Genomic DNA, 27,129 nt, shown 5'->3' with positions numbered 1-27,129 from the left:
CTCTGCTGCTCCCCTAGCTTGTGCTCTCTCACTCGTGCACTCTCTCTAAGTAAATAAATAAAATCTTTAAAAAAAACTGGGCAGAAGACATGAGTAGACATTTTTCCAAAGAAGACATAGAGATGGCCAAGAGATACGAAAAGAGGTTCAACATCACTGATCACCAGGCAAATACAAATGCAACTACAATGAGATATCACACCTGTCAGAATGGCTAAAATCAACAACAAAGGAAACAACAGATGTTGGTGAGGATGTGGATAAAGCGTTACCCTCTTGCACTGTTGGTGCAAATGCAAACTGGTGCAGCCACTCTGGAAAACAGTATGGAGATTCCTCAGAAAGTCAAAATTAGGACTACCCTATGATCCAGCAATTACACTACTAGGTTATTTACCCAAAGCATCCAAAAATACTAATTCAAAAGGATACATGCACCCTGATGTTTATAGCACATTATCTACAGTAGCCAAATTATGGAAACAGCCCAAGGGTCCATCAACTGATGAACAGATAAAGAAGACGTAATATGTGTATACACACACAGACACACACACACACACACACACACACACACAACGGAATATTATTCAGCCATAAAAAGAATGAAATCTTGCCATTTGCAACAACAGGGATGGAACTGGAGGGCATTATGTTAAGAGAAATAAGTCAGAGAAAGACAAATACCATACAATTTCATTCATATGTGGAACTTAAGAAACAGAACAGATGAGCAAAGGGAAAAAAAGAGAGGCAAACCAAGAAACAGACTCTTAACTATAGAGAACAAACTGATGGTTACCAGAAGGAAGTCGGGTAGGGAGATGAGTTAAATAGGCGACGAGGGTTAAGGAGCGCACTGGTTTGTGATGAGCACCTGGTGTTACATGGAAGTGCTGAATCACTATACTGTATAGCTGAAACTAATATTATACTGTATGTTAACTAATTGGAATATAAAGAAAACTTTAAGGGGCACCTAACCAGCTCAGTCAGAACAGCATGTGACTCTTGATCTTGGGGTCATGAGTTTGAGCTCCATGTTGGGTGTAGAGATTACTTAAATAAATACATATTTTTTAAAAGAGGAAAAAAGGGGAAACTTTTTAAAAAGAGGTGTTTTTTTTTAAAAAACTTCATGATAACCCTAATAAAGCAGCACATCAGAGCTGTGGCAATTTCATTTTTGGTTACTTTATTCACATTATTCCTTGATGTGTATAAGGAAATACGTAAAGGGACATTCAGTGCAGCATGGTTTTAATTGTGAAAAATTAGAAAAACCAAACATCAAGAATAAAGTTTATTAAATGCCAGGTACTGCTCTAAATTTTTTAATATATTAACACATTTAGTCCCACAACAATCTTTTAAGATAGGCATTACTACCATCATCTCCATTTTGCAAATAAAGAAACTGAGGTTAAGATAGGTAACCTGCCCAGGATCAAATGCGCTAAATGTGGGTTATAGTCAAATAACAGTTAAAAGAATGAGGTAGATCTATGTGTACTAATGTGGATAGATCTCTAAGACACACTGCTGAGTTAAAAAAAAAGTACTCTGAAAAAATTACAATATGATAATTTGTATATAAAAAAAGAACCATCCTGAACAATGCTACATTTTCTAGTACATATTTAAATGCATAAATAAAGGACGAGATAGATACACAAATGAGTAGCTGCAATTATATCTGGAAGGGAGAAGATTGGCATACAAGTCTTTTCTTCAGATGATGACCATATGGTACACCTCAGTCCCTCAGCAATATCTTTTACTTTACTGAATATCTTTTATGTGACTAAAGTTCAGTCTCCTAAGACTTTTTTATATTTAACTTTCTAATCCATCTGGAGTTTCCTGTACATGCAGTCTTTTTATCTAGATGGTTAATTGCTTGTGCTAGCACCACTTAAACGACTCTTTTCTCACTGACTTGAGGAACGTTTGTTGTATATTGCTTCCAGTTATACTCGATTCTGCGTCCTTTCACTATCTGTCCATTCCTATGATAGTGGCTTTCAGTATGTGTAATAACTGATAAGGCAAATCACTTCCCTATTCATTATTTTCTTGGCTTTCTCATCTCTTTACATTCCATACAAACATTAAGATAATTTTTCCAATTAAAAGAATCACTTGGAATCTAATTAGAATTATATTAAACATACAGACATTAATTTGGAGAAAACTCACATCTAAAAAGCCATCTAAGAACATGGTATATATCTTTCCATTTGTCCAGAGCTCCAGTAAGGTTCGTTCGGGGAGGGGGAGAGTGAGGAGAAAGAGCTGATACTCTCCTAGCTTATTTTTTTCCTGAACCACATATTTAATTTTAATTTATTTAAAAATTTTCACTTGGTAAAACTGATTCTTTCTGGTGTACAGTTCCATGAGTTTCAACAAATGCATAAAGCTGTATAACCACTGCCACAATTTAAACAGAACAATTCCATCAACTCCACCCCCCCACACACATACACAAATTTCCTTGCACCATCCATTTCTAGTCAAACACTCTTCTCATCCTTAAACTCTGGAAACCACTCATCTAGTTATTATTCCTATAATTTTGCCTTTTCTGGAAAGTCCTATAAATAGGAAAAAAGTATACACAGCCTTTTGAGTCTGGCATCTTTTACTTAGCATAATGTCTTTTAGATTGATCCATGTTGTTGTATCAATAGTCTGCTGCTTTTAATTTTTGAATTCCACCTATGAACGTACCACCATATGTTTATCCATTCCCAGATGAAAAACATTTGGGAACTTTCCAGTTTGGGGCAATTACAAATAAAGCTACTCTAAATATTCATGTACAATTGTTTGTGTGAACATAGGTTTTCTTGGATAAATGTCTCAAGTAGGATTGAAGGGTCATATGGTATGTTTAACTTTGTAAGAAACTGACAAAGTGCCAAAATGGTTCTACCATTTTGTATTCTCACCAACAACGTATTAGAGTTTCTCCACATTATCCTCACTAGCAGTTGGTCCTGACAGGATTTTCTTTCATTTGGCTGGTTTTTAGCCATTCTAATAGGTGTACCGGGGTATCAGATTATGGTTTTAATTTTCATTCCCCTAATGATTAATGAGGGTGAGCATCTTTTTGTATGCTTCCTTGCCATACATCTATCTTCTTTGGTGAAATGTCTGTTCCAAACTTTAGTCCACTTTTTAATTAGGTTGTTTTATGTTATTGTTGAGTTTTGAGAGTTCTTTACAGATTCTGGATGCAAGTCCTTTATCACATATGTGATTTGAAAATATTCTCTGCCACTCTGTGGATTATCTTCTCATTCTCTTAACAGTGTCTTTCAAAGCACAAAATATTTTAAGTTTGTTGAACTCCAATTTATTGATTTCTACTTCTATGGATCATGCTTTCATTGTTATATTCAAGTTTGCCTAACCAAAAGTCAAAAAGATTTTCTCAAGTTTTCTTTTAGAAGTCGTACAGTTTTATGTTTTACATTTTTAGGTCTATGATCTATTTTGAGTCAAATTTTGTATAACATGAGAAAGTTAGGTGGACGTTCATTTTTTTAGGATGCGTGTATAATTACTCAAGCACCTTTTGCTGCAAAGACCATCCATTCTATGCTGAATTGCCACTGTATTTTTTAATAATATTTTTTATTATATTATGTTAGTCACCATATAGTACATCCCTAGTTTTTGATGTAAAGTTCCATGATTCATTACTTGCATATAACACCCAGTGCACCATGCAATACGTGCCCTCCTTACTACCCATCACCAGCCTATCCCATTCCCCCACCCCCCTCCCCTCTGAAGCCCTCAGTTTGTTTCCCAGAGTCCATAGTCTGCCATGGTCCATTGCATTTTTTTTTTTAATCACTTGACCATATCTGTTTGGGTCTATTTCTAAACTCTGTTCTGAGTCTATTGGGACAACATCAAAATAAAAAGCTTCTGCACAGCAAAGGAAACCATCAATGAAAATGTCAACCTACTAAATGGGAGAAGATATTTGTCAATGATACATCTAATAAGTGGTTAATATCTGAAATATATAAAGAATTCATATAACTCAACACCAAAAAAAGTCAGATTTAAAAAGTGGCTAGGAGTACCTGGGTGGCTCAGTCAGCTAAGCATCCAACTTTTGATTTAGCTCCGGTCATGATCTCAGCGTCGTGAGATCAAGCCCCATGTCCACCTCTGCACTCAGCAGGGAGTCTGCTTGGGATTCTCCCTCTTCCTCTGCCCCCCCCTTGCTCTCTCTCTAAAATAAATAAATCTTTTTAAAAATGGCTAGAGAATCTGAACATTTTTTCCAAAGAAGACATACAGATGGCCAACAGACACATAAAAATAAGCTTAATATCACTCATTATCAGGGAAATGCATATCAAAATTACACTGAGATATCACCGTAAACCTGTGAGAATGGCTATAAACAAAAAGACAAGAAATAACAACTGATGGTGAGAATGTGGAGAAAAAGGAACCTTCATGCACGGTTGGAAGGATTGTAAATTGGTGTGGCCACTCTGGAAAACAGTATGGAGGTTCCTCAAAAAATTAAAAATAGAAATACGATTTGATCCAATAATTCCACCACTGGGTATTTATTTCCCCAAAATTAAAACATTAATTCAAAACTATAAATACAGCCCTTTGTTTACTGCAACATTATTTATGACAGCCAAGATACGGAAGCAACCTAAGTGTCTACCAACAGAAGAATGGATAAGGAGATGTGGTATATATATTTACAATGGGATATTATGCAGCCTCAAAAAGGGTGATAGTGCCATTTGAGACAACATGGAGGGACCTGTTTATTTTCTTATTGATTTTGCTAAGACATCCACAACAATATTGAAAAAAATAATGGTGTAACAGTTATCACCACCTTTTATTGTATTTTAATAAAAAATTTTATTCTAACAGCTTACAACATCTAACACTTTTTCTTATTGCAAGCAGTTTAATATGCTGAAGTAATTCCCTTACATTCCTACTTTACTTTTTTTAATTAGGAGTGGCTGCTGAATTTTATCAAGGCTTTCTCAGCACCTACTAATGTGATCATATAGTTTCTTGAGAGGTCCCTGATACAGAATTATTCTTAAAATCTTTAAGGCCTACCTAGTTGTAGCACATTCTTCTTTTGATCCACTGGTGAATCCTATTTGCTAATATTTTGCTAAGGATTTTAACATCTATATCCATATGTGAGATTAGGCTATAGTTTTCTTTTTTTGTACAATATTAGGATTCGTATTGAGATCACACTGACTTCATGAAATTAAGTGGGGTTAAATAGCTTTAACGTTGGAATTATTTGTCATTTAAAGGTTACCTAGAAATCGAGCTCTGGATTGCTTCTGATGTGTTTTAATTATAAAAAAAATTAAAGCATAAAGAATAAGGTATAATAACCAGCTTTGCTGAATTTTAACATTTTGCCAAATTTACTTCCACTTTAAACAAGACATTAGAGACATAGTTGAAATCCCCTAGATATCCCTTCTTAGTTCTATTCCCTTCCTTCCCATCCCAGAAGTAACCACTATCTGAATTAGGTTTTTAATCCATGCATGTTTTAAAAATATTTTTATTACATGTTTGTATCCATAAGCAATATAGTTTTACAAGTGTTAAAGTTTCATACAGGTGGTTATCATGTGTTATGTTCCTTTTGCAAATTATTTTGTTTGATATTACATTTTTTGTATTTATCTACTTTGATATGTATAACAGTTCCAGTTTATTTATTTAAACTATTGCATAGTATCTCATTATATAGTTCTACCACAATTTATCCATTCACCCATTGATGGACATTTGGGTTGATCCAAGTTTTCTCTATTATAAACAATGCTGATTGCATATTCTTGGATGCCTCCTTGTCCCAGTATTAACAACAACAACAACAAAAAATTTAGATCACTTTCTATAATAACTGGCCTATTCAACTTTTCTACTTTTTCTTGGGTACATTTTGGATTGTATTTTGTTTAGGAGCAATCTATTTCTTAAGATTTAAAATGTGTTATCAGTGTTATAGGTAGAATCTAGATGGTGGAGATAATGGATGTTCTAGGTAAGTCTTTCCACTTTGCTCTATATTTGAAACTTTTCATACTAAAATGTTGGGAAAATTTTGTTGACAAAGTTGCACATCATGTTCTCTTATACCTCTTTGACTCTTTTCCAGAGCATGGCTATTTTTCATTTTTCATTTCTTGTCTCATGTATTTTTGCCCTCTTTATTCTTCTTCATCAGGTTCATTAATCATTTTTCAGAAAGCCAAAATGAGTAGAATTTATTTATCCTATTTTTAGGTTTATAATTTTCTATTAATTTCAGTTATCTTTAATTTACTCTTCCTTTATTTTGCTTTATTTTGTTGTTATTTCTCTAATGTCTCAAAAGTACCATATCCCTTCTAGTTATTATTTATTAATAATGAAGACATTTTAGGTGATAAGTGTTCTTCTGGGTATAGCTTTTGCAATGACCCACAAATTCTGTTATAATGTCCTCTTTGTCATTGCTTTCTAGGTAGTTTATAATTTCAGTTTTGATTCTCTCCTCAATCTAAAATTGATCTAGAAGTATGATTTCTGATTTCCAATTAAGAATCTTTTGGTTATTTTTTCACTATTTTTTTTTAGAATCTTGGTAACTCTAAAGTCACCTGACACTTAATTACTGCTACAAAAAACAGAAAATGTGAGAAGAAACAAAGTTTTTAAATTATGTTATGTTTGTCACCATATAGTACATCATTAGTTTTTGATGCAGTGTTCCATGATTCATTATTTGCATACAACACCCAGTGCTCATTACAACATGCGCCCTCCTTAATACCCATCACTGGGCTACTCACCCCTCCACCCCCTCCCCCCTGAAACCCTCAGATTGGTTCATTATTTCTAATTTTACTGAATAATACAGAATATAAAATCTCTTTTCTTTAACTTAATGTTTTCTTTAGGCCACATAATTTGACCAACTTTTTAATAAAAATGTATATTCTCTCTTTGAAGGATATAAAGTACTATATATCCATCAAAAGAAGTTTGTGGATTACATTATCTAGTTCTTCTATGTTTATTCACTTTTTGTCTACTAAATCTGTCCTATTTTGAAATAACAAGACCTGAAATATCCTACTATAGCCATATGTTTATCCATTTTCCTTGAATCTATTACAGGTTCTTAGTTTAAATTACTAACCAAAATATTTTTTGTGCCTATGGCTCTTTCATACATCTTCTTAAACTGTGAAGTAAATAATTTCATAAAATCCTGTTCAATGTTTTAACTTTACTTCTGTCCTTCTGTGACAGATATTAATATTGCCACTCCAGCTTTCTCTTTCTTGTTCTTACCTTTATCTTACCTTTCTTTACCACTGTCTTAAGTATGTTTTTAGTAAACAACACATGGGTTTTGTCTTTTAACCCCATCTGACAGTCTGTTTAACAAGCAAATGCAATAGGAACATATTTGATTTAGCACATGATATACTTAATTTTACTCCTATCTTATTTTAGGTTGTTTATATATTTTACTTTTTGTTTCCTTTATTTCTATTAACTTATAAATATATTACATTTTTTTCATTTTCACAAGTGGTTAGCTTCCTTTTCCTGACACTCAAAACCAAACACCAATAAACTAATTCAGCAAAGCTGCAGGATACAAAATCAACATTCAAAAATCAGTTGTGTTTCTATACACTAAAATTAATAACCCAAAAAGGAAATTAAGAAAACAATTCCATTACAATAGCATCAAAAAGAATAAAATACATAGGAAGAAATTTAATTAAGGAGAAGCTTAACACTGAAATCTACAAAACATTGCTAAAATTAAAGAAGATAGAAATAAATGGAATTTAATGGCTGGAAGGCTTAATATTGTTAAGTGTCAATGCCAAAGGAGATCTGCAAATTCAATGCAATCCCTTTCAAAATCCCAATGAGGGGTGCCTGGGTGGCTCAGTCAGTTAAGCAACTGTCTTCAGCTCAGGTCGTGATTTCAGGGTTCTGGTATCGAGCCCTGCATCGGACTCCCTGCTCAGCGAGGAGTCTGCTTCTCTTTCTGTCCCTTCCTCTACTCTCTCTCTCAAATAAATAAAATCTTTTTAAAAAATCCCAAAGACATTTTCTGCAGAAATTAAAAAACCCATCCTAAAATTCATGTGGAATCTCAAAGGACCTTAAATACCCAAATAATCTTGAAAAAGAACAAAGTTGGAGTTCCTGATTCCAAAACTTACTACAAAGCTACAGTAATCAAAACAGTGTGCTACTGGCATAAAGGCAGACAAAAAGATCAGTGGAAAAGACTACAGAGCCAAGAATTATCCCTTTCATATGGTCAAATAAATGATTTTCAACAAGGATGCCAAGATCATTCAATGGGAAAGGACAGTCTCTTCAACAAATGGTAGGAGAAACTGGGTATCCACATGCAAAAAAGTGAAGTTGGACCCTCACCTTACACCATATACAAAAATTAACTCAAAATGTATTGAAGACCTAAACGTAAGAGCTAAAAATAAAAAATTTCTAGAAGAAAACAAAACATTCATAACATTGGGCCTAGCAATGAATCTTTGGATATGACACCAAAAGCATAGAGTTAACAAAAGAAAAATAAATAAAGTGGACTTACTCAAAATTTAAAACTTTGGTACACTATTAAGAGAATGAAAAGATAGCCACAGCATGGGAAAAAATATCTGCAACTCATATAGCTGATAAGGGATTAATACTCAGATCATATAAAGAACTCCTACAACTCAACAACAAAAAGACAAAAAACCCAATGTAAAAATTGGTAAAGGACTTGAATATTTATTTCCAAAGAATGAAATATAAATTGACAATAAGCACATGAGAAGAGGCTCAACATCACTAGTCACTAGGGAAAATGAAATCAAAACCAGAAAGAGATAGCACTTCACATCCATTCAGATGGCTATTTAAAAAACAAAACAAAACAAAAACAGAAAATAACAAGATTTGGCAAGGACGTAAATAACTTGGAACCCTTGTATACTGCTGGTAGGAATATAAAATGGGGCAGCCACTGTGGAAAACAGTATGGCAGTTCCTGAAAGAGTAAACATAAAGTTACCATATGATCCAGGAATTCCACTTCTAGATATATACTAAAAAGAATTAAAAGCAGTGACTTAAGCAGATATTTGTACACCAACGTTCATAACAGCATTACTCACAACAGCTAGAAGAAACAACACAAATGTACATCAATGGATAAATGGATAAAACAAATGTGGTATATACGTACAATGGAATACCATTCAGCCTTAAAAAGGAATGAAATTCTAATACATGCTACAACATGGATGAAACTTGAAAACATTATGCTAGGTGAAATAACCCAGACACAAAAGGACAAATATTGTGATTCCACTTTTATGAGACACCTAGAATAGGCTAGGCTAATTCATAGAGACAGAAAGTAGAACAGTGGTTACCAGGGGGTGGGAGAGTGTTTAAGGGGGAGTTATTGATTAATGGGTATAGAGTCTCAGTTTGGGATAATTAAAAGTTCTGACAATTGGAGGTGGTAATGGTTATAGAACACTGTGAATATACATAAAACCACTGAATTATGTACTTAAAATGATTAAAATGGTAAATTTAAAAAATATTTTATTTATTTATTTGAGAGAGAGAGAGAGAGAGAGAGAGAACAAGTAGGGGAAGGAGCAGAGGGAGAGAGACAAGCAGACTCCATGCTGAGCTCAGAGCCCGACATGGGGCTCAAGCTCAGGACCCTAAGATCATGACTTGAACTGAAAAATCAAGAGTTGGACACTTAACTGACTGAGCCACCCAAGTGTCCCTAAAATGGTAAATTTTACACACATTTTGCCACAACAAAAAATTATTTTAAGAAAGAGTTAAGGGGTGCCTGGGTGTCTCAGTTGGTTGAGCATCTAACTTTGGCTTAGGTCGTGCTCTCAGGGTCCTGGGATCGAGCCCTGCATTAGGGTCCTCACTCAGCGAGGAGTTTGCTTGTCCCTTTCCCTCTCCCCCTGCCCCCCCCCCTGCTTGGGCACTCTCTCACACTCTCTCTCTCTCAAATAAATAAATAAAATCTTTAAAAAAGAGTTAAGGAACTCATACATTATTTATCTTGCTCTGACTTATCTCACTTAGCATAATGCCTTCAAGGTCCATCCATGTTGTCATAAATGGCAGGGTTTCCTTCTTTCTCATGGCTAAATAATATTCCGTTGTGTATATCTAAATAATATTCCATTGTGTGCATACATATGCTTCACATCTTTATCTATTCATCTGCTGACAAACACCTAGGTTGTTTCCATATCTTGGCTATTGTGAATAATGCTGCAAAGAACATGGGTATGCAGATATCCTTCTGAGATACAAACATTGTGTGATATCATTTAAATGTGGAATCTAGGGGCGCCGGGTGGCTCAGTACGTTAAGCATCTGCCTTCGGCTCAGGTCATGATCCCAGGGTCCTGGGATTGAGCCCCAAATCAGGCTCTCTGCTCAGCAGGAGCCTGCTTCTCTCTCTCCCTGCCACTCCCCCTGCTTGTACCCCCTCTCTGTCAAATAAATAAATAAAATCTTTAAAAATAAGTAAATAAATAAATGCGGAATCTAAAAAATGTATTTGTAAAAACAGAGAGTAGAACACTGGTTACCACGGAGTGGGAAGGGAATTTGAGAGATGTTGTTCAAGGATATAAATGTACAACTAGTAAATAAGCAAGTTCTGAAGATCTAATAGACAACATAGTTATTAGTCAACAATATTGTTATAAACTTCAAAGTTGCTAAGCAACTAAATCTTAACTGTTTTCAACACAAAAAAGAAATGATAAACATGTGATATGATAAATTGCTAATGCTACTGTAGCAATCATATTGCAATATATAAATGTATCAATCCAACATACTGTACACCTTAAACTTACACAATGTTATATGTCAATTGTATCTGAACATTTTTTTTTAATGCTAAAGAGTTAAGGAACTTAAAGAACAAGAGCAAAGAATGCTACACTTAGAAGAGACCTGGAAATAAGTGTTTATGCTTTTCTGTCTAATCTAAGATGACTAATTAAGTTCTAACTGTCCCTATAATTAGCTGGAAGCCATTAACTTGTGATAGATCAGCAGATCTGTTCTGAAGAATAATGAATAAATTTTGATGCCTTCTTATTAAATTAGTAGAATACAAGTCTTTCATGTGCCAAGCTAAACTACTCCATCTTACCCTTTGATCCTAGGAATCAAAAGTAGTCAGCATTAGGAGTAAACAACTTTACAAAATTACAACTGCTGCCCCAGATATATCGCTGGAGGTAAACTCCACTTTCAGGGACGGCCCAGATCTTCCAAGGTCCACTTCTAATTCAGTGAGTGGAAAGTAAACCTGCCAATGGAATATACACACAATGGAATATAACTCAGCCATAAAAAAGAATGAAATCTTGCCATGTGCAATGATACAGATGCAACTAGGAAGTATTATTCCAAGAGAAATCAGTCAGAGAAAGACAAATACCATATGATTTCACTCATATGTGGAATTTAAGAAACAAAACAAATGAGCAAAGGGAAAAAAGAGAGAGAGAAAGGCAAACCAAGAAACAGACTCCTAACTAGAGAACAAACTGATGGTTACCAGAGAGGAGGTAGGCCGGGGGGGGGGTGAGTTAAATAGGTGATGGGGATTAAGGAGTGCTTTTGTAATGAGCACAGGGTGATATGTGGAAGTGCTGAATCACTACGTTGTACACCTGAAACTATTATTACACTGTATGTTAAATAAATGGAATTTAAGTAAAAACAAAAACGAAACAAAAAAGAAACATTTCATTTCCAAAACATAAACTATAACCTTATCAGCTATGTCTCTTAATGCAAATACCAACAATGAACTACATAAGCAGGTCAGTGGCTATGTGGCTCTGTTTCTGCAAACGTGAATGGAAGAAATCATCAACAATATTATAAAAGCTGTATTATAACTTGTTCAAGAAGGAAAACCACAATGAAGGCTTCAAAATGGTGCTTAACTTACAAAGCAGTCCATAAATAAGTATTTTGGATAAATATGAGGCTGCTCAGTATTTTATCACTATCATTTATTGAACACTTAACCATGTGCCACGTTTTATAATAATTATCTCTGATCCTCAACATTTTTATTTCTCAAGCCGAGCAGCAGGTACACAATTTCCATCATGTTATTCTTTTTTTTTTTTTTTAAAGATTTTATTTATTTATTCGACAGAGAGAGAGACAGCCAGCGAGAGAGGGAACACAAGCAGGGGGAGTGGGAGAGGAAGAAGCAGGCTCCTAGCGGAGGAGCCTGATGTGGGGCTCGATCCCATAATGCTGGGATCACGCCCTGAGCCGAAGGCAGACGCTTAACCGCTGTGCCACCCAGGCGCCCCCATCATGTTATTCTTTATTCTCTTTTGCATATCAGAAATATTATATTCCTTTTTTAAAAAGTAAAAAACTAAGGCTCCAAAATGTTAAGCTGCTTAGCTTGCCCAAGATACCCAACTGGCAAGGCAACACTGGAACCCAGGTCTGCCATATTCTGAATTCTGAGTACTCTCTAGTTCATTGCTTTGCCTCCCAGAAACAGTCTTCACAGCAATGACTGCAGATACCTCATTCACAAACCACTTTCCTTGGAGAGATGGTATAGTATACCAGAACTAAAGCTATATGAAATAAACACACACTAGGATAATGATAATTTATAAGTGGTAATACCAAAGTACTAATGAAGAAATCAGCATATAATAGTTATAGCCTGGCCATATTAGCATTTTAAAGCTTTTAGACAGCAATAGTATCAATACCTTTTTAGAAAGTGCTCATCAATGGTAGTCAAGATAGCACATGGAAAAGGGAATGAACCAAATACAGAACCAGGTTCACTTGTCTTCCAGTACCCTTGAACAAAGACGATGTCCTCATTCAGGCAGAACCTGAGCATACAGTTCATTTGCTTGGTCTGTTGTCTTGGCAGAAGAACACACAGGAACTCTAGTTCCTTTGTTCTGACTCTATTCTTACCAAGCCAGTTTCTGATTATAATTTAGCGTCCCATGTATCTAGCCTACAGACCAACCAGAACTCGTTGACCTACCAACTGTATTCCTCATTCTAAATTAATAAATTTGTGTCCTAGATTTAGGCTTTTGAATTAACACAAGTCAGTCTCCCCAACATTTCCAAACACCTCTGAACACTGACCGAAAATGAAGACCAGACACTGAACCAAGGCAACCCAGCCATTAAATTGTTCCTCAGAGGCCCCCAGGCCAGGGAGTGTCTTTCAATGACACTATTAAATATCCCTTGAGCCTTAGTAGTTTAACATTAAGAACTTTATTTTAAACAGGATCCACTTATGAAACTGTTCTAAATTGATTAAAAACAAAAGAATGATCTGCTCAAATTACTAATGAGGGGAAAATTCTTAAATCACCTATGTAAATGTTTCATATTATAACTGATGAATACAAATCCCTGCTTTATCCCTTTGAGCAAGTTACTTAATGTATCTAAACCTCAGTTCCACCACCTGAAAACTAATCATCTCTACTTCATACAACTCTTACAAAAATTAAATAAAATATTCAAATTAAGTACCTATCCAGGTACTCATACAAGTGCTCAATTAACATTAATTTTGATAAATGGAAGGTATATGATACCATTATTAATAATTTAAAATATACTAAAGTTCCTCAACCACAAATTCCCCAATTGTTGGACTTTCAGAAACTTATCAGTCATACTTAGGAAAAGACCACATAAAACTAAGAGGTAATTCCAATTAATAACTATAGAAAGAATGTGGGGAAATAGAAAATCACTATTAGAACATCAACAGTAATACTTATTACAGGCAAGATACACCAACGGTTGCCAAAACAACTGGGCGAAGTTTGAGGAGAAAAAGATACTTGCATAGTCTCAAAGTACCTACTCCCAAGATATTTATTAATCTACAAAGGGAAAAATATTAATTTTACAGTAGGAAACAATCTATTAGCCACCACCCTAACCAAGTGATCAAGGTTATCACCACCAGTAATCTAAACCAATATCATGTACCCCCTGCTATGATGCACTGAGAAGGTTGAATCACTTCTGTGGTATTCTTCCCAAAATTCATAACCTAAATCTAATCATGAGAAAACATGGCAAACCCAAATTAAGGGACATTCTATAAAATAACCTAGTAGTACTCTTTAAAAGTTCAAGATCATGAAAAAGGAAAGACTGAAGAACTATCATAGTTTAGAAGAGACTAAAAGCATGTAACAACTAAACACAATGTGGGATCCTAAATGGGATCACAGCACTGAAAAAGGACATCAGTAGGAAAACTGGTAAAATCCAAGTAAGTTCTGGACTTTAGTCAATAGTTATTACACCAATTTCAATTTCTTAAGTTTTGATAAACGTTCTCTGGTTAAGGTATCAACATAAGAGGATACTGAGTGAAGGGCATACCAGAACTTTCTGTACTACCTTTGCAACTCTTCAGTTAGTAGCAAATTATCTCAAAATAAAAAGTTTAAAAAAAGAAAACTAAGTAGTAAAGCAGTGGTATCCCCATTGCCCGATACTCCCAACCCTACCATTTCCTTCAAACAAACCTATATTTAACAGCACTTTGATCTTTTCACTAATTCCCATCTCAAGCCTTCTTACTGACTATAAATTCCCTCTACTGTAAGTTTTATGAAAATAGGGCCTGTGTCTGCTTTTCCTCCCCATTATGTCCCTAGCACTTAGCACAGTTCTAACACATATGGAACTGAATAATTATTTGTTGAATGGACAAATGAATGAATGGCAGCTGCGGGTATTGTACTCATTTCCTATTTCTGTTGTAACAAATTGCCACAAATTTAGTGGTTTAAAACAGCACAAATTTATTATCTTCTACTTGTGGAGATCAGAAGTCCAAAACGAGTCTCACTAGACTAAAATGAAGGTATTGACAAGGTTCTGTTCCTTCTGCATGCTCTAGGGAAGAATCTGTTTCCTTGACTTTTCTAGCTTTTAAAGGTTTCCCATGTTCCTTGGCTCACTGCCCACTTCCACCAATCACATCACTCCAACCTCTGCTTCCATCATCAGATCTTCTTCAGACCATGACCATCCTTCCTCTCTCTTTTATAAGGACCTTTGTGATTACCTTTGGCTCACCCAGATAATCTGGGATAATCTACCCACCACAAAATCTTCAATCACATCTACAAAGTCCTTTTTACAATGTAAGGTAACATATTCATAAATTCCAGGGATTAGGACATGGGCATCTTTGGAGTGTAATTAATTAGCCTACTAGATGTATCAATTTGTTCTTTGAGCTATCAAACAGATAGATAGTTCAAAACTAACTCTGAACTGAGAAAATAAATGCTGTTTCCCAGATCAAGTCTGTCTCCTGACACTCTCACCCTTTGTCATTTTATGAAAACATCTGCCTTTGGTTTGTACTTGATAAAGTTACGTGACTAGTTTTTAAACAAAGAGACTAGAATATATATATTTAAGTAAGCTTTATCCCTCCTCCCTTCAATGTAATCTTCTCTGTCCATGAGAGTATTCCACTTTGAGGGCTAAGTCAGATGAAGAGACAGGGGAATCAAACTGAATAACAATATTTTGGGTGTGCCTATATGTAACAAAGCATTTTCTTGTGGTGCTCAAACAGAACCTGGAAACATTTCCAAGAAGACCGTAACAAAAATATTTTGAGAGCAAAAGTATCCCAGAGTGAATACTTTGGACCACAATATTTATTCAGAAAAAGAAATTCTAGCATACATTTTTTTAATTTTTCCTTTGGAAATTTAGCTGTTTTCACATTATTATCTAATTCTAATTTTACAATTAAATGTAGGGCCGGTGTTGAAAAATACACTTCCCCAAAGTGCTTTTAGGTGATGAATGACAATAAAATGGAAAGAAGTTTCTCCACAATTGTGATAGGTGCTTTGGGTGTGGAAGTATAGATTTTTAGACTGCTACTTCCATTGCATTGCTCTGAATATATACACTACTATAATGAAAGTGCATTAGAATGCTCACTCAACATGTCAACCTGCTACAGTCAACTGTGTCTTTTTAAAAAAATCTTTCTTTTCAGTGCCATTTTTGGTTCAGTTCAGAGATTACAGCTAGACTTGTTATGTGTCTAGTTGTTAGATGGAGGCCCATTAAGAACTAGAGAGTATACTGCTAAGTGAAATAAGTCAGAGAAAAATAAATACCATATGACCTCACTCATATGTGGAATTTAAGAAATAAAACACACAAGCAAAGGGAAAAAAGAGAGGGGAAAACCAAGAAACAGATACTAACTATAGAGAACAAACTGATGGTTACTAGAGGGGAGGCAGGTAAGGGGATGGGTTAAATAGGTGATGGGGATGAAGGAAAGTACTTGTCCCGATGAACACCGGGTGATGTATGGAATGGTTGAATCACTGTACCGTACACTATATTGAAACTAATATTACGCTACATGTTAACTATACTGGGATTAAATTTTTTTTAATTTTTAATTAAAATAAAAAAGGAGGCCCATTTAATTACTCTGAGAAGCACGCAATCACATATCTGACCCCACAGTGAAGCTTATTATAAGAACACTCAAATACATTTTAGAAACAGTCAAATCACAAAAAAGTTTTCAGATATCTATGATGTCTCTTCATTTGGAAAATAGCCCCATTATATGGAAACTCAATTCCATCAAGAAAACAAATGAAAAAATGCACTAGTGGAAGTATTTTTTCCAAATTATAGTAAAGCAAAAACTGGTTATGTTTCCATGTGTAAAAGGAGAGTGCTGTTGATTCTCAAGTTGTTAGTCGAAGAGGAAAATATTACAAATTTTTGTGATTGACTCCTTCTAAGAGTTACTAAACAAGCCTTTCAGTAACATCTTACCAGGTCTTTCAACATCAAGAACTAAAATAAACAGTCTTCCAAACAACACTTATGACTGATAACCCTCACTCAGAGTAAATTACCAATTTACCAAGTAGTTTAGCAGATTTTTTACAAAGAACAATTGGTCAGCCTTTCCAGTAATGCATAAATCAAGTTATGGAAACCATAAAATAAGACAAACTATTGAAATGCAGATGTTTATGGCCAAATCCTAAATCTGACCTACATCATCAAAGGATTTGTTTGTTTAACATTCTCAAAGTCAAATATCAGCAGTAAAATCTCTCTCTCCTGGTTCTTTCCACTGCCATAAGGTCAATGTATTCTAAACAAATGGATATGGAGCTTTTAACAACGTTACACAAGGCTCAAATATCCACAGTGGGGGAAACGCCATCAAGCAAAAAAGGTGTGAAAGCCTTTTGTTAAGCTGTTAAATCAAACATGCAAAAATGAAATAAAAAAAAGAACTGCCTAATTTCAGGGAATGAGATTTAAGCAAGAGGTGTTATGTATGCAATAAAATACAGTTAAAATATTTTAATGATGTTAATAAATAGAAAATACATATCAAATTGATAACAAAAGTATGGACATACCAATTTTATATACTATACACACAAACACATACACATACATATAAACAAAGATTGGAGAAGAATTTGGAATACTTTAAACATTTAAATTACTGACTGGGATGTTTTTTTACAAAACTGTTTAACTATATAACAAAGAAGACTTTGTGAAAAAAATATGAAAAATTATACATTACAAATTGCATAGTACTCATAAGTTAGTTTTTCCTAATTCCAAATATACAGAAAATGAAGTGATGTCTAAAAATTTTATCAACTAAGTCCATTAATTCTGACATTCCTTTCAGAATAGAAAACTGCAATTATTCTCGATGTAAGTTAAAATGTATTTTATATATTTACAACATTTGCTCTACTTGAGATATTACCAAAGCTGGCTATGTGTCCAATCACCTGGGGAACTTTCAAAAAATAAGTTTCTGGGGCCCATCTCTTTGGAGATTCTCATTTGGAAAGGCTGGAGCAGATAGCAGGAATCAGTATCTATGATATAATATAAAGCTCATGTTGGTGTATTAAGGGAATTCCTCCTCTGATTCAGCTAGCTCTTGGACTGGTGGTCCCTTCTTTCAGGGCTTTTCAAACACTACTGTGCATACTGTGTGTCACTAAGAAACAAATTCTGATTCAGTAGGTCTGGGATGAGATTTCGGAACCTGTAGTTCTCTTTTTTTTCTAAGATTCTATTTATTCATTTAAGAGAGAGAGAGAGAGACAGAGAAAGCAGAAGCAGGGGTAGAGGCAGAGGGAGAGGGAGAAGCAGACTCCCCACTGAGCTGGGAGCCCCACGTGGGGCTCGATCCCAGGACCTGGAGATCATGACTTGAGTAGTTCTAACAAGCTCCCAGGTGATGTCCATGCTGCTGGTCCAGGGACCACACGTTGAGTAGTAAGACCTCATGGGCTCTTTCAGTCTCTCCACAGGGGAATGATAGAACACACTCCCCTAAGTGGTCCCTACCACTAGAATATTTTAAGTTTTACCTAAGCCTCCTTTAGCATAGCTAGAGTATACAATTTGCAAAATACCTGACATATCTTTACTATGTATCCTACTACCAAGTGAATGGAAATGATTTCCCCCATTTATAGACAGAGTATCACAAAAGATGAGTGTTACCAACATCAAAAGGAAGAGATGAAATTAAAATGTACATAGTTTTCACTATATATACAAGGATGTTGATCACAACCATGTTTATAATAGTGAAATACTGGAGAAAATTCTAGATGTCCAAAAATAGCAGACTGATTAAATAACTTATAAAGGTGTCTATTAAAAATAATAATTTAGGGGCGCCTGGGTGGCACAGTGGTTAAGCGTCTGCCTTCGGCTCAGGGCATGATCCCATCGTTGTGGGATAGAGCCCCACATCAGGCTCCTCCACTATGAGCCTGCTTCTTCCTCTCCCACTCCCCCTGCTTGTGTTCCCTCTCTCGCTGGCTGTCTCTATCTCTGTCGAATAAATAAATAAAAAATCTTTAAAAAAATAATAATAATAATTTAATTCACAATTACTGGTAATGAAAAGATGTTCATGATAAGTAAAAACAAAAGGTTTTGTAAAATCTTATAGTAAGAATCCCACTTTGTGGAGAAAAAATAGTCATATACTCATCTGGGGAAAAAAAAAGAGTCCAGAAAGATAAATACTGTTTAAAAGCATCCTCAAAAGAGTGGAATTTCAGGTGCTTTTGATGTTTATTTGTTCACATGACCTAATATTTCTACTATGACACAGACCTTTTAAAATTCTTTTTTTTTTTTTAGATTTTATTTATTTATTCAACAGAGATAGAGACAGACAGCGAGAGAGGGAACACAAGCAGGGGGAGTGGGAGAGGAAGAAGCAGGCTCATAGCGGAAGAGCCTGATGTGGGGCTCGATCCCATAACGCCGGGATCACGCCCTGAGCCAAAGGCAGACGCTTAACCACATGCCACCCAGGCGCCCCGTGACCTTTTAAAATTCTGAAAGGGGAACAAGGGGGTGAAGAGCAAACTAAGCAAACCCACACATGCACACACCTTTCGAGAACTACCAGAATGGCTGGACTGCTAGGTAACTTGCATTCCAGAGAGCCAAGGGACTTGTCACATTCAAAGCACTATGAAAGCTTGTTAAAATTGCAGTCTTACATCCCACCCCAGACTTATGGAATCTGAATCTCTGACAATAGGCTCTGGAATCCGCATATGAAGCAAACACTAACTCTTACAGACAGTGAAGTTTCAAAACCATGTTGTTAAACAAAAAGCTCCCTAGAAATGCAGGAACCTGGACTAAATTTCAACCTATCTAAATGGAAACCTACAGCAAATTCAGAATGGGTGAAATCACAGCACCTACATACACATCCACATGCACAGAGACCACTGGAATCTGAATAACAACAAGAGCCTGTACTTAGTGACCTGCTCTATTCAATCTTAATTTTAAGCATTTCATGTGAACACTGACATTTCCCATGGGCTGACTGAGGTCACAAAGGTTTCTTTATATTTGAACTATAACTATCCAAAACTATTCTTATTATAATCCCTTCTATGATGTTCTGTCCCCATTTAGTCCTTCATTAGTTAAAAGTACCACACAAATATTGTGGAACCAAATATCGAGGAAATTCAACTAATCTCCTGTTGTTTTCATTTCTCCTTTTGACTAACCTCAGTAGGTTCTGGTGATTATTTCTTCCAGAGACGCTCTTTGAGGTAAATTTAAAGCAAGGACAAATTTATATTAATAGAAGTCCTCAAAGAATCAAGCATAACATTTTCTATTCTGAAAAACACCGTATGAACCCCCAAAAATTTGTTGAAAGAGAAAAGGGAGGTATCGCACTAAATATATCTCTGACATATCACACTCCCAAACACTTAGTACAACAATCAACTCATAAGGCAACTAACTAAAACTTACTAAAAGTTTTCAAAATGAGACCTCAAGAGTTTGGGGGATTTCCCAACATTAATAAATTAAGAGCATTTTCCCAAAGAAAGCATTGATAGACTTTTTACCTTTTAAAACAGGAGGGAAAACAACAGTAGGAAAAAAAGGCTGCCATGAGCTCCTAAGACGATCTAGGAATAGAGCATAATTTCAGGGAGGCAGGGAACAAGCCTTTCAATTTATCTTAATCCATGATATACATTAATCCTGGATCACTCAGAAGGCCAGGGCTGCTAAAACTGGAATTTATTAAAACCAAGAAGATTATATACCCACCTGCAGTTCACACCAAGCAACCTCAACCCATGTTTCAGTGTCCAATCCTTTATATACTGTTTTAAATGCTCCTCTTCCCAACTCTATGTCGAATTTCAGGAACCTGCCACTAGGAGAAGTAGCTACAGCCTTCATTTCTGCTTCTTCTTCCATTTCTTTTTCATTTTTCTCCTTGAGACATTCTTTTGAGGACTCTGAAGTTGCCTTTGAACACTGTTCGTATTTAACTTCTTGTCCACCTCCTAGCACATTTGTAGGAAGCTTTTCTACTCTTGGAATATTTGCTGTGGTCTTCATTCTCTCATCTTTGGAGGAAGATGCAGCAACTTTATCATCTTCCATCATCTCAACACTCTTTCGGAAGAATCTCTTTCTTTCTATAGTTTCCCCAGAAGCAGAAAAGGTACTCTTTTTTTCTTTTAGTCTAGCTTCCACTGTCAAAGTTGCTACAAGCTGAGGAGCTCTGTCTTCCAATGAAACTCCATCAGGTTTCTCAGAATCTTCTGTGCTAGCTGGTTCTCCTGAATCAGTAGCCATTGTAATTGAGGTTGGCACTAAAATTTTTCCTGTTCCACTCTTTAGTCCAGTTACATCTCAGGTATCAGAATGGACTTCCGTTTATTTAGTCGTATGTTTCCATAGCAACCTGGAGGGGGGAAAGGATATTTTAAAATCATCCCACAAAGGAAATCATTAAGGAGAAAACAAGTCACCTGATTGCTTAATCCCTTTTTTTCTTAATAAGAAGTTTGTTCTTTTTCTGTCCAATCTTAGCAACCAGGAGACTCCAGGGACTATGTCTTATCTTGTTTACCACTGTAGTCCTCAGTGCCTAGCAGACTACTTGGCATATACAGCTCAATAAATCTTCATATTGCATGAATTGAGTTAGGAACTTAGTTCTCAGCACCATCTATCAATCCATCATATTTAAAACAAGTATCCAAACCCTGAGTTCACTTAGCTACAATGTAACACACAATAAGTAAAATAAGCACATAATTTCTCAGTAAGTAGTTTTTATCTAAAATTCTGAAATTAATCCAATAGTAGTATATTTTATTGTGGTAAAATATACTGAATATCAAATTTACCATTTAACCATTTTTCAGTGTACAATTCAGTGGCATTAAGTACATTCACAATGCTGTACAATCACTACCACTACCCATTTCCAGAAATTTTTCATCATTCCAAACTGAAATTCTATATCCATTAAACTCCCCATCTGCCCAGCCTCTGGTAATCTCTATTCTACTTTCTGTCCCTATGAACTTGCTTATTCTAGGTACTTCATCTAAGTGGAATCATACAATATTTGTCCTTCTGTGCCTGGCTTATTTCACTTCGCATAATGCTTAAAGTTCATGCATGTTGCAGCATGTATCAGAATTTCATTCCTTTTTAAGGCTCAACAATATTCCACTGTGTGGGTATACCACATTTGTTTCTCCATTCATCTGGTCAATGAATTTTTTTTTTTTACCTTTTAACTATTGTGAATAATGCTGCTATGAACATCTAACGGTAGTTTCAAATAATGTAAATACTTGTTAATGAGTTTACCCCCATATATTAACAGAAAGAAACTACTGTCAAATATTAAGACACTATACTAAAAAAATGGCAAGAAAGACAAAAATATGCATCCACTTGAACCAGCAATTCCACTTATAGGAACTTGCCATAGAAAATAGTCAAGAATCTGGGCAAAGATTTAACTATAGTACTTATAATTTGGAAAAACTATCCTAAACATTAGCCTAATAGAGGTTTGGTAAAATATCAAAATGAGATGTGACACAGCATTAAAAAACACTGCAGTTTTGGGGTGTCTGGCTGGCTCAGTAGGTAGAGTGTGTGTCTCTTGATCTCAGGGTCATGAGTTCAAGCCCCATGTTGGGCATGGAGCTTACTTAAAAAAACAAAAAAAAATCTAAAAAAGAAAAACACTGCAGTTTTTAGCGAGATGAAAAGACAGTCCCCATATATGATTAAATGAAAAAAACATACAATAAGCTTCCATACACACATGTACACACTCTATTAACACTGACTGGTGGAATTATGAACTTCTTTCTTTCTGCTTTCTTGTATTTTCTGACTTTCCACAATGAACTTGTGGAAATATGTGGAATGTATAAGAAAAAAAAAAGTTTTTCAAAAATGGTCAAACTACGGATAAGAAAATTCTTCCCTTCCCACCACAAACATGCATCAAAAAATTAAGCCTATATACCTATTATCATGTTATATGCCTCAAAAGGCACAATTTTTCATGTCAAATCAAGCATATACAGAAATACCAAATTTGAAAAACTGAAGAAAACCAACCTGAACTAAAACAAAATGAGGAGAAACACCCCAAAATGTTCTACACGTTTAACACAATTCCTATCAAAATTCCAGCTGGTTTCTTTGCAGAAATTAACCAGCTGATCCTAAAATTCATATAGAACTTCAAGGGGCCTAGAAGAGCCAAAGCCAAAACCATCTTGAAAAAGAACAAAGTTGGAAGATTCACCCTTCCCAATTTAATTTTTATTTTTCTTAAAGATTTTATTTATTTATTTGACAGAGAGAGAGAGACAGCCAGTGAGAGAGGGAACACAAGCAGGGGAAGTGGGAGAGGAAGAAGCAGGCTCCCACCAGAGGAGCCTGATGTGGGGCTCGAACCCAGGACTCTGGGATCACGCCCTGAGCCAAAGGCAGACACTTACGACTGAGCCACCCAGGCGCCCCAACCCTTCCCAATTTTAAAACCTACTACAAAGCTGTAGTATTAAGACAGTGTGATATTCACACTGTCTTAAGGATGTATAGATAAATGGAGTAAAAATAAACAGTCCAGAAAAAGACCCACATATTCATAGTTAATTAATTTTCAACAAGGGTGCCAAGAAAATTCAATAAAGAACAGTCTTTTCAACAAATGGTGCTGGGACTACTGGTTATCTACATGCAAAAACCTGAAGTCAGATACTCTAAGTAAGGTTTTCTGGAAAAGATACCCAAACTGAGTCTTGAAGAAAGAAAATTAGCTGACCCAAGCAAAGGGAAGATCACAAGCAAAGTCATGAAATAGTATGGAGTAAGTGCATATGAGTAGTACCATGAAGAGATTACTCACATATTAGAAGCAGGTAGATGAGGACAGAGAGACAGTCACCCAGGATTTCTATGCCATACAATGTAAAACAAGAAGACCAGTTAGAGAGCTACTGCCATAATCCAGGAAAGAGATGCTGAGGTTAGAATGAAAATAGTGGCAAGAGGGACAGATTAAAGACATGTTAAGCAAATACTAAATGCAAGATTTACCATCTAAATGAATATGGTTGTGGGGCAAAAAAAGAGTCTATAAAAACTCCCAGAAATTTGCCTATCAGATGACAGACTAGGAAATAACTGTGTTAATGCCAAAGCTAAGAAGTGCTCTGTGAGGTTACACTGCCAAATCAGTACACTTTAAAAGTCATCTAATAAGACTAGTATTGCCTCCAAGTGAGAAAAAGTATCTAACAATGCCTCACTGAGGTGGAGATTTTTTTCTTTAACTTATTCTAACATAATCTTAGACATAGAAAAAAAGCCTGCAAGAATATACAAAGAATCCAGTATACCCTTCACTCACATTCCCCAAATGTAACCATTGTAGGTGGGATATTCTTAAGTAAGAATAATTATTTACTTCACTTAACTAAAGGTCACTTATCCAGAAACCTCAAGAGCAGAGATCCGTAAGTAAGATAAAAAGACTTCTAAGCAGACAAAAATAGGTAAAATTAGAGAATTTAAGTTGGAAAAAGCCATCAAACATTTTTAAGTGCATCATATCTTTTTAAAAATTGAATCTCAGGATGCCTGGGTGGCTTAGTCCATTAAGCATCTGCCTTCAGCTCAGGCATGATCCCAGAGTCCTGGGATCAAGTCCCACATTGGGCTCCTTGCTCAGCGGGGAGCCTGCTTCTCCCTCTGCCTCTGCCTGGCCCTCCCCCTGCTTGTACTCACTCTCTCTCTCTCTCTGTGGCAAATAAATAAAATCTTAAAAAAAGAAAAAATATATAAATCTTACTCAGAACCCTAATAGTAGTGCTGCTCTGGTACAATAATTCTAACATGTTTGGTCACCTGGTTTCCCAAACCATAAGAATAAGAAGAAACAATTAAGAGGAATGGCAAAATGAGTGTTCCCCCAGTCTTCTAAATCCGAAAATACCAACCCAAGACAAAAATGTTCCTAGAGACAAAGAGGGACATTTGAAAGTACAAGAAAGCTGGAAAGAAATAAACAATTCAATAATAACAGAAGATTTTAATACCCCATCCTCAGTGATGGAGAGAACAACCAGACAGAAAATCAAAAAGAATCTGGAAAACTTGGCCAATACAACCAACCAACTTGACCTAACTGCCATCTATAGAACACTACTAATAAGAGCAAAATATACACTCTTTTCAAGCACACATACAAAAATCTCCAGAGCAAATCATATACTATACAATAAATCTCAATAAATTTAAAAGAATTGAAATCAAACAAAGTATGCTCTCCTACCACAAAAGAATTAAATTAGAAGTGAACAACAGAATAAGGATAGATATATATACTTGACCCTCGAATAATATGGGTTTAAACTGTGCAAGTCCACTTGTACGTGGATATTTTACAGTACTATGAATTTGCTTTCTCTTCTTTTGATTTTCTTAATAACATCTTTCCATAGCTTACTTTATTGTAAGAATACAGTATATAATACATATAACATACACAATATGTGTTAATCAATTGTTTATGTTATTGGTAAAGCTTTGGTACACTATTACTACTAAATTTTTAGAGAGTCAAAAGTTATATGCAGATTTTCAACTGCACAGGGATTGGTGCCCCGAATGCTCACATTGTTCAAGGGTCAAGTGTAGATCAATGGAATAGAATCGAGAGTCTAGAAGTAAACCTTAACATTTATGGTCAACTGATTATCAAAAAGGAAGTCAAGACCACTGAATGGGAAAAGAACAGTCTTTCAACAAAAGGTGCTGGGACAATTGAATATATCCACATACAAAAGAGTAAAGTTGGGACTCCTACCTCACACCATACAAAAAAATGAACTCAAAGTGGATCATAGACCTAATGTAAGAACTAAAACTATAAAGCTCTTAGAAAAAAACATTGGAGTGAGTCTTAGTGACCTTGGGTTAAGTAATGATTTCCCAGATACAATTACAAAAATACAAGTGATAAAAGAGAAAATTGAGACTATGGATCTCATCAAAATTTAAAACTTCTGTGCTTCAAAGGATACCATCAAGAAGGTGAAAAGCAAAAAGAATGACCTAAAATATGTGCAAATCATATATCTGATAAGGGACTGGTAGTCAAAATACATAAGGAATTCTTTTTTTTTAAGATTTTATTTATTTGTCAGAGGGAAAGAGAGAGAGAGCACAAGCATGGAGAGCAGTAGGCAGAGGGAGAAGAAGGTTCTCCACTGAGCAAGGAGCCCAGTGTGGGACTTCATCCCAGGACCCTGGGATCATGACCTGAGCCGAAGGCAGACACTTAACTGACTGAGCCACCTAGGCGTCTCTATATAAGGAATTCTTACAATTCAATAATGAAAAGATAAATAATCCAATGGGCTCAAGATCTGAATAGACACTTCTCTAAATAAGATATACAAATAGCCAATAAACACATGAAAAGATGTTATACATCATTACTCTTTAGAGAAATGCAACTCAAAACCACAATGAAATATTACTTCATACCCATGAAGATAACTATGATAAAAAGGACAGACAGTAACAAGTGTTGGTAAGGATGTGGAAAAATGGACCCCTCATACATTGCTGGTGGGAATGTAGAATGGTGCAGCTGCTTTGGAACACAGCCTAGCAGTTTCTCAACAAATTAAGCATTGAGTTACTACATGACACCATATTCCCAAGAGAAATGAAAACGTATGTCCACACAAAACTTGTATACAAGTGTCCATAGCAACACTATTCACAATAGCCAAAAGGTGGAAACAATCCAAATGTCTGTCAACTGATGGATAAACAAAATGTGTTATATCAATGCAGTAGAATACTATTCGGCAATGCAAAGGAATGAGTTACGGATACATGCTACAAGGATAAACCTTGAAAACATTTTGCTAAATGAAAGAAGCCAGAGGAAAAGACAACATGCTATATGGTTCCATTTATATGAAAAATCTAAAATATGCAAATCTGTAGAAACAGAAAATAGATTAGTTGTCACCTGGGGCTGAAGTATGTAAGAACAGGAC

The 27,129-nt window shown here is 35.4% G+C and overlaps 1 protein-coding gene across 1 annotated transcript in view; it reads right to left on the bottom strand.

Annotated features, from left to right (window-relative positions):
- The window catches only part of WNK3 (WNK lysine deficient protein kinase 3), a 160,951-nt gene that overhangs the window by 118,715 nt on the left and 15,107 nt on the right, over nt 1-27,129 (bottom strand). Inside the window, exon 2 of the mRNA XM_087860373.1 lies at nt 20,831-21,476. Coding sequence (XP_087716499.1) covers nt 20,831-21,367 — 537 coding nt within the window. The 5' untranslated portion in view covers nt 21,368-21,476. The remainder of the gene's footprint in view (nt 1-20,830; nt 21,477-27,129) is intronic.

Source organism: Ursus americanus, chromosome X, assembly GCF_024610735.1.
Source record: "Ursus americanus isolate L20-20 chromosome X, mUrsAme1.1.p, whole genome shotgun sequence".
In the NCBI taxonomy this organism is placed as follows: domain Eukaryota; kingdom Metazoa; phylum Chordata; class Mammalia; order Carnivora; family Ursidae; genus Ursus; species Ursus americanus.
Note: the sequence above shows the minus strand (reverse complement) of the source record. Positions and strands in the feature narration are given on the sequence as shown.